Below are 8,949 nucleotides of genomic sequence, written 5' to 3' on the forward strand. Positions count from 1 at the left end.
TCGTCTGAGGTGCGGGTGGGCCTGCCCTTCCTGTAGCCCAAGGTACACTCATTTACACATCTGTTAAAAAGAATACCTGGCCACCCCGCTCCAGTTCACAGCCTCCCCCCTTCAGTCCCCTGGGCTCTGCTTGTCCCATTTGTCCAGCAGCTCCAGAAGCCAAGGCAAGGACAGGTTTGCAGTTGGAAGTGCTGTTACCTGTTGGGCTATCAGCACAGAACTCTTAGGCCCGAGGCGCAGCAGCTTCTCCGGAGAAGGGAAAGCCAGGAAGGTGGAGACGTCTGCGGGAGATGGCGAGGACAGCACGGGAGCCGGTTCCTGCGGGACAGAGTGCACGGGGCACTGTGAGGGTCTGAAGCGAGACCCCGCACCCAGAACATGTGCCCTTCCTCTGGCCAGTGAAGGCTCAGGGTCTAGAATTCTTCCTCCCACTTGTGTGCAGTTCTCCAACGGGTAGGGGACCCCCAGACGCTGGCCCTCGCTGGTTCCTAGTGCACAAGCCTCTGCGGTGGGGGCGAGCTACCTCCTAGGACTCCAAGAACCTGGCAAGACCAAGTGGGTCCTCGCCATGACTGGCAATGCCCCAGCAATGACTCCAGATGCACGTGGGGACTACAGTGGACCCACCAGGAAGTGGAGTGTAGCCTGAATAAGCATTGGTGGTGAGCACCAGAGGTGCCCAGAGAAAAACGAAAGACAGAAACGCCGAGCCATTTGTTGAAATGCTTCCATAAAACTGAAAAAGAAGCCAAGTTCAACATGCGTAGGGGGGGGCCTTGTCCAACCCAAAGTTCTCCAAAAGCTTTATTTGGGAACCTGCGAGGGAACAGGAATGAATGAATTAGGGACATGGCAGCCCTGACTCCACCAGCCTCCTGGTCAGATAAGGGACACCAAGGGCCCAAGCTGGGTCACAGTCTCAGCCAGTTTCTGGGATGGGGGGCTGTCCCTACAGGTCATCAAGATAAGCCACTGATGGGTGGGAAAAAGGACTTCTATTTATGTTTTTTTTTACTCTATTCTTTTATAAATACTTATGTATGTCTTATATGATACACATAATGCAGCAGCATTGCAGATAAGTACACACATCTACACTGAGGTCAATACAAATACAGATAAAATAGTTACAATGGATGATCCTTTTTCACTCACAGGAACCTAAAATCAAAAATAGTTTGTGGCCACTGGGCTTACGTGCCGCCACCCCTAACACCCCTGTGAAGATGTCTTAGGGTCTCACATTCAGGACCAGGGCTGTGATCCTGGCAAATGACGAGGAACTCACCCCACTGTTAGGATCCAGAATCTTCCTGGACAGTGTGGGGGACTCCTCTCCTTGCCCTCGCTGCTGTGGCTCGTCCTCGTCCTCGTCCTCGTCCTCCTCGTCCTCGTCCTCCTCCTCCTCCTCCTCTTCCCCGTCCTCCTCCTCATCCTCATCCTCGTCGTCCTCACCCTCGTCATCACTGCGGAGCGGAGTTGGCTAAAGCACACCCTCCCTACCCAGCGGCCCCTGCTGGCTCCAGGCCTGGCTCTGTGAACCCAGACTCGGGATCAGCTGCTCCCAGGGTGGGGGCAAGCGGGTCACAGGGAGCTTGTCACTCATTTCTCATCACCCAGGGAAGCCGAAGCTGAGCGTCAGATCTCGTCCCTCCCAAAAGAGCCCCCAGTCCCACTGGGGGTGCAGAGAAAAGGAGGAGAGCTGGCCCAGAGGGCCCAGGGTCTGGCAGGAACCCTGCCCAGGCTGAGTCGCCCACATCTTGCTGACCACAGGAAGCTACAGCTGGGGGGATGGGAGACGTGGGGGTTTCCCTGCCCCCCTGTGGAAGGCGGTTACATTTTCCCTGGACCCTGTGCCTCTCGAGCCCATCTCTGAGTCCCCAGTTCCTAGCAGCAGCACAGGCTCTTGCTCTGAGGGGACACAAATGAGTATGTGACCAGTGAATGAAGCCAACTTGGAGATCAAAGGGGCAGAGGAAGACGGGTGCTATTGGAGGAGGCAGCCTGCCGCCACCCTACCCCGCCTCCAGTGGGCTGTGCAAACCCAGGAACGCGCACCGTCTGCCTCAGTCCCTTCCTATCGAAAGTCAGTCTCTGAGTCTGATTTTAAGAACAATTCTGAGCCCACTCCCGTCGCTACCCTGCCTTACCCGTCAGCATGGGATCAAACACCATCCCTTCAGAGCTTCCTGACTCACCGCTCTACAGGGGCTTCTCTGTCCCTTTGCTGAATGTACGGACACTTGATTATTCTGGGCCCCTGCCCCACTAGAGTGAAGCCCCACGGGTCAGCAGCCTTTGCTGCCTTATTCTCATATCCCTGAGGCCTACCTGCACCGCACCTGGCACATAACAGGGCTCAACCACCCTTCTTTAATGAATAAAAGTAGGAACAAATGAGCCCGAGCGCTCCGAGTTCACTACCTGAGGGACGCCAGCACCCTGGCCATGTTGAAGCCGTCCAGCACCTCCTGGAGCTGCTCACAGCCTTCTTCTCCCAGGGTGTTGCCTGCTCACAGGGGCGGGAACGGAGGGTCAGGACGGGCACTGCGGCCTGCCCAGCAGGCCTGTGCCGAGACCACCGCCCCTACTTACCATTGAGGTCCAGTTTCTCCAGCTCGGCCTTGTCTGCCACGGCCTCAGCCACGGCCAGAGCAGCATCTCTCTTGATTTCACAGAACGACAAGTTCAGCTCCTAAAAATAAGAGGAGATAGTGGCAGGCAGAGACGTGGGCCAGGAGACCAGGTCCCACTCGGAAGCCTGTTTCCCCAAGGGAGGATGAGACAGGCTCTGCCCTCCAGCTGAGCAGAATGACACCAACAATACAAACAATGTCATTCACCCAACAATGTACCAGGTACTCCCCTCCTCTCATTTTAAAAATGAAGAAACAGCGTTTCAGAGAGGTGAAGAGGCTGGCATGTCACCAGAGAGGGAGGGTGTGGAAGAGCTCAGGTCCATGTGCCTTTGGGGTCAGACCTTCTGCCACCGCCCCCTTCACCCTCCCCCCCACCATCAAGAGTGGGGGGAGCCCCAACCCCAGACGGCACCTTCAGCTTGGGCAGGCCCCCGCGGACAGCGTCTGCAATGGCAATAGCGCCCTTGGAGCGCACCAGGCAGTCCCCGAAGTTGATCACCTCCACCTGCCGCAAGGTCTTCAGAGTCTGCCAGGAGGAAGTGAGGGCCAGGGTAAGGGTGCAGGCCTCCCCTCAGCCCTACATGAGCCAACGCCACACCCTGTCCTCTTCTGTATCCAGTCTGGCCTTCTCAGCATTTCTCACCAGCTCCCTGTTGGTTAAACCCTTCTCCACCCTATTCCCACATTACAGCCAGAGCCCTTTTCCTGAAGCGCAAATCTGACTATGTCACACCCCTGCTTAAAATCCTCCATGGCTCCCTATTACTTCCAGGAGAGTCTCAAGGAGTCAGCAAGGCCACAGGTCTTGCCTGCCTCCCTTCATCTCTTCCAGCCCTCAGTCATACCGTGAACCCTGATCACTTCAAACGAGGGCCAATTAAGCAAGGCTGCCTCTCATATCTCTGGGCCTTCCCACCTGCTGCTGATACCTCTGCCTAAAACACCCCTCCTCCCACCCTCTTTGTCCGGAGCAAGTCCACGCGCCCTATACAACTTGGCCAAAATGTGACCTCTTCCAGGAAGCCTCCCCATGTGTGATTTGAAACTTCCTGTGTGCTCCCCAACACCTGCATACGTCTCTACTATCATCACACAGCAGCAGGACTAGCCTTTTGTGGGGTCATGGAGCCCTCCCATGCCAAGGCCCCAACAGCCAGCCAGACACTGTGTGCACGGCCAGCACTGTCACCAATTAGCCACTCCCTTCCTTCCTTGAACCAGGGGCTTTTTGAACGGACAGTCTTTGACTCAATTCTGTGTGGCGTGAGACTGGCACAGGACTGGGCAGACAGGGGCTTGATAAACAGAATCAATGAAGAAGACAGACTGGAGTGGGCTTATGGACACTCAGCTGCTCAAGAAGGGTGCAGGCTGGCTCATGACATATGCCCTGTTCCAGGGATGTTTACACAACTGGACCCACGGGTACTTACCAGGTGGGTGGGGAGGGGGGGCAAAGCAGCCACCAGCTAACGGGTTCCCTGCAAAGGCAGCAACCAGCCCCTACCTACCAGGGCCTGCCCTAGCCCTGCCTCACCCGCCTCACCTTGGCCATGGCCACAGCACCCTTTTCAGTGAAGGTGTTGTCGTTCAGGTTGATGACCCGCAGCAGGGGGTTGATGGCGAAAGCCTGGGCCAGGGCAGTGACACCGGGGTGATTGATCCCATTCTGGGGCATGTGGACCTCCTCCAGAGTCCCGATGATCTGTGAGGGGTGGGGGGAGAGGGCAGAGGTGGGCCCCTGAGCGCCAATGCCCTCCAGCAGGTGGGAGGGCCGCACTACACACACAGACGCAGGGAAGGGCTGCTGTCAGCACGGGCAGGCGCTTGTCCGTGAATGTCCTGGGCACAGATCAGACCTGAAAGCATGCTTTTGGGCATGGCTGCACCTGAGCCTCTCCACAGCCTCATGAGGGAGGCCGACCTGGAATTAGAATCTCCACAGGACAGAGAAGACTAGGGATCAGAGAGGCTAAGTGACTTGCCCAAGGTCACACAGCTCTGAACATAGGTTTCTTAGTCTGGTGTCCTCTGTACTGTGGGGACCCTGGGCTCTGGCTCAGTTGTCAGCCATGACTCTTCTCTGCACAATGCAGCTCCAGCTGGCCTCTCTTTCTTGGGGCGCTCCTGTCATCTTTATACAACACGACTGGCATCCCACATGCCAGGGCCTGTGGGACCCTTGCAGCCAGGGGTCTAGTAAGCCACAGGCACTTCTCCCCTGCAATGTCCACTCTGCTTGAGGCAGTGAGCATCAACGGGTGGGTCGCCTTACGTGGCAGGACTGTAGGGGATGCTGCTCTGGCCTGAATACCGTTAATGCTGCTAGAATATTGTTTGCCAAAGAAAACATTTAAATTAAGAGGAGGGGGACAGACCCCAAAGTTCCCAGCCCCATGGGGGCAGGTGTGCTCCTCTCACAGCTCACCACCAGGGACTCAGCAGTGGCGGGGGGGGCAGAGTGGGGTAGGGAGGTGGGAAGGAGAACAGGAGATAAGGACACGCGAGAGCAGTTCCCCCAGCACCTGGGCCACTGCTCCTGCCCACCTCCCTGTCTCAAGAGCAAGTCTGCGCCCTGCCCACTAGAGGCCAGACACCCTGACTCGCACTGCTCAGGCACCACCACGCCTGTTTCTGAGCCGGCAAATGACACTCACTGCTGAGGGCAGCCTCCTAATCTTCTCCAACAGCACCCCAGGGAGCCGCTGCCAGTCCACCTGCGTGGTGGGTCATGCGGCTATTCAGACACGCACAAGAATTCCGCCCCACTGCAGAATGAGCCAGCAGGTTCAGAGAGGGGAAGCGGGTTACCTAACGTCACTCAGCCCAGTTCCAGAGCTGGGGTACACACTCAGGACTGTTGGCATGATGGGCAGGACAGGCAGAAACCACTCACTCCAAAAGCTTCTGCCAAGGCAGTGGCTCCATCGTTCTCCAGGCGGTTTCTGCCAGCCACGAAGACCTTCAGGGCCAGCGGCTTGCCTTGGGCACTGGATTTCCGGTGACACTCAGTCAGGGCTGCTGCCAGGATCTGTGGGGGGAAAAGAAAGGGGCCCACGCCTAGGCAGGAGGCCCTCTTCCCAGCAGGGCAGCCATGCTGCTAAACTGGTTTTCAGCATTCCACGCCACCCACTGGTGGTGAATACAGGGACAAAGAACTGCTCAAAAGCACACTGGTCACCCCTCACCTGTGCCCAGCACCTTAGTTTCCAAAGGGCTTTTACTTCCATTGCTTCATGTGTGTGTCCTACCACCCTGGTGGGGGGCGGGGGGTCAGCCTCGTGTTTGAGATGGGTGACTGAGGCACAGAGGGAAGGGAGAGACCAACACGGAGTGCCCCAGTTTAAGCTAGGTCTGGGGAAGCGGCTTCACAATCAGCCCCTGTCATAAGCCCTCTTGTCAGTGGGACCATCATGAACCCCACTTTCCAGCTGAAGCAGCTCAGGGAGGGACAGAAACTTTCCTATGGTCGCTCAGCAAGTGGCTACTGTGGAACACAAATCTTCCAGCGTCTCTTCCATGCACCCCAATACCTAAGGAGAGCTGGCCAAGGAGACTAAAACCTAAAACCCAGTTTGCCCTGTCCTTGGGGTGGTACCTGGAGGTAGCTTCGAAGCCTCAGTCCCTGGGCCTGCTGCATGGCAGTTGAGGTGATGATGATAGGCGGGAGACTGAAGCATCTTACAAGGATGTCTCTGGCTCTCCCAGCACATCACACTCTAGCTTGGGCTGGACCTGTTTTTTGAGCTGATGCAGACCTTTTTAAGTCCTAACACATACACAGCTTACTGCCCAAGACTCGGGGGAGGGCTAGCTGAGATGGGCGTGGGAACGTACCCCTGCTCTTCCTCCCATGGGGCAGGGGAGGCCACTCTGGCTCCTCAGCCTGGGCCTCAGCCAGCATCACACAGGCTCCTCTTGCTGCACTGACAGGGCCATGTGGATGCAGGTTCAAATCCCACATCCATCCACACTAGCTACATCATCTGGGGCCATCGACTCACGATCTCCAAGTACAAGTCGAGTTAACTGAAAAGCTGGGGACAGCATCACCCACCTGTGAGTGTGGGTAGAATTAAGATAACACATCTTCAAAGAGATGTCCCAATCCTTGTCATTTCTGTGTCCCTGCCCTTCTCTCCTCCTGATCAGAACAGGAGGTGAGGGGCTCAGAAGTGCAGACTGGCACTCAGCCTTTCTAGAATCTGGGCCTAAAGGAGCCAGAATGGAGCAAGAAGAGAAGAAACAGGTGTTTCCCTCAGTGCAGGGTCTGGGAAGAAAAAAGGAGCCTTTCAATGCTGACCAGCCTGATGGACTGGCAGGAACAGAGGCGAGCTGCACCACCTCCTCTGGGCACGCTCCCCACACGCACATGCCAGGCTTCATGTGGTCTGCCAGCTCTTCCAAGGGCACAGCAGGTTTAGGGACACCCAAAGCCCTGTGTTTTGCAGAGCCAGATCAGAGCATGTATGTAATACTGCCTCTGTGTTGCCAAGGCAACACATGAACAGGGACGGTTGCTTGGCAACTCCACCCTCAAGGACGCCATCTCCTCTCACCACTGGCCACAGGCTGCCACCTTTGAGGCTTTTCTCCTTTGAAGAAATAAACAACAGGCCAACCAACCGAGATGCTGGGTGGCTGAGAGCACATACTTCAGTGGCAAATGCAGCAGGGGACTGAGCAGGGAGGAAGGGTGAGGGACGATGGAGACATGAGGGAGGCCGCTGACCCACCTTGCCACCACCGATGCCCATGCCGCAGTTGTTGAGCTTGAGTTCGTGCAAGGTGAAGCAGGCAGAGCTCTTCAGCAGGGCCTCGAAGCCTCGCACGCCATCGGGCCCAAATGCGTTGTCACTTAGGTCCAGCTCCACGAGCTGGGCTCCGGCTGTAACGAGTCCCTCCCCTAGTGAGATCTGGGCATAGAGGGAGCTCGCATCAGTGTCACAGCCACCTACCAGCTGCTGCTTCTGTGCCAGGCCCACTGCCCTGAGGGGGCACCCAGCTGGTGGGGAATTAGCAGACACAGGCTACTTCAGTACAGAGCTGTCGTAGTATATACCCAGGACTGGAAACCCTGTAGAGGGCTCCTCCTTCTGCTAGGGCGTGGGGCTTGGTGCATGTGGGGTGGTCAGGGAAGGCTTCCTGTAGGAGGTAACATTTGAGATCAGTCTAGATGAGAATCAACCAGTCAAACATGAGGAGATTCCAGACAGCAGTAGAAACACGAGCAGAGAGACAAGCATGAAGCAGCACACTGTGTGCTGCCTGAGGTCATGAGGCAGCAGGAGCTCACGGCGCAGGGAAGGGAAATGCCAGGACGAGAGGAATAACTGTGTAGGGAGTGACATCCACGGTGGCAGCGAAACCAAGCAGCTCAAGAACAAACCCCAGGAACCCCTGGGCTCTGCTGTCCTCCCAGTCTCACAGGGCCCTTGAGTCCTGCTCACTCTCTGGCTCCCCGTTACCACCTGCACTCCCACCTGCCTGTCAGAACACGGCAGATGCTGTGCTTGCCTGGCTTCCGTTTCAGTATCTCAGTCACCCACAGGACGTATCTTAGTGTTCAGAAAGGAGGTGTGGGAAAAAGACCTGGGAACTGCCAAAGGCTGCCCTGTGCCCAGGGCGCAGCGGTCTCGCTCACTTACCAGGGCTGGCGGGATCTCGGACCGCAGCCTCCCTGTGAACATGTCGCTCCAGTGGCATCGCTTAGAAGGAAGAAGAAGAGTTAGCTGAGACCTTCAGAGGCGGCCTGTGGGCAGAACCTCATCTCATGAACTTGGACCACTGAGCACTACACATCAATTTGGGCTTTGTCAGTGAAAAGCTGGACTAGCTCTGGCCAAAGCTGGCGGGACCTGGGGGCCCCCAAGAGCCATGGGGGCTCAGCAGAAGTGTCAGGAAAACGCCTGATCTGTCCAACCCTCTGGTTTTCTGGGAGGGAAATTGGATTGAGAGAAAGGAGACTGGTCCCGGGCCCCACAGCAAGGCAGTGGCAGGTCCAGGACCAAGATGGCCAAGTCCTCTTTTCTGATGCCCGTTTCCCCCACGGTGTGGGCTACAGCAACATGTGATATAACTCTGGGTGGTAGAGGAACAGAAATGGAAAAGTATGGGATCAGGCAACGAGGGAGTTACTATTTTTTTTTAAATTGGGGAATTGGGGGGATGGGAACAGTGCTGGGGAATTGGGGGAAGGGGAACAGACAAGTTACTGTCATTTTGTTCTTCAGTCTAGTGGAGGACGTTGCTTCACTGGCCCAAGTTGGCACCATCATTGCGCTCTTCCTAGGTGAGGCAGATCAGTCGC

General features: G+C 56.5%; 1 protein-coding gene across 1 annotated transcript in view; it reads right to left on the minus strand.

The window, feature by feature from the left end:
- RANGAP1 (Ran GTPase activating protein 1) overlaps positions 1 to 8,949 on the minus strand; it is a 26,477-nt gene that overhangs the window by 6,330 nt on the left and 11,198 nt on the right. Inside the window, exons 4-12 of the mRNA XM_019660614.1 lie at positions 8,288 to 8,347; positions 7,376 to 7,555; positions 5,536 to 5,670; positions 4,186 to 4,344; positions 3,052 to 3,165; positions 2,596 to 2,695; positions 2,425 to 2,509; positions 1,289 to 1,466; positions 199 to 318 (exon numbers count right to left, since the gene is read on the minus strand). Coding sequence (XP_019516159.1) covers positions 199 to 318; positions 1,289 to 1,466; positions 2,425 to 2,509; positions 2,596 to 2,695; positions 3,052 to 3,165; positions 4,186 to 4,344; positions 5,536 to 5,670; positions 7,376 to 7,555; positions 8,288 to 8,347 — 1,131 coding nt within the window. The remainder of the gene's footprint in view (positions 1 to 198; positions 319 to 1,288; positions 1,467 to 2,424; positions 2,510 to 2,595; positions 2,696 to 3,051; positions 3,166 to 4,185; positions 4,345 to 5,535; positions 5,671 to 7,375; positions 7,556 to 8,287; positions 8,348 to 8,949) is intronic.

The sequence above is a fragment of the Hipposideros armiger genome, unplaced genomic scaffold (assembly GCF_001890085.2).
Source record: "Hipposideros armiger isolate ML-2016 unplaced genomic scaffold, ASM189008v1 scaffold_321, whole genome shotgun sequence".
NCBI classification, from domain to species: Eukaryota; Metazoa; Chordata; class Mammalia; order Chiroptera; family Hipposideridae; genus Hipposideros; species Hipposideros armiger.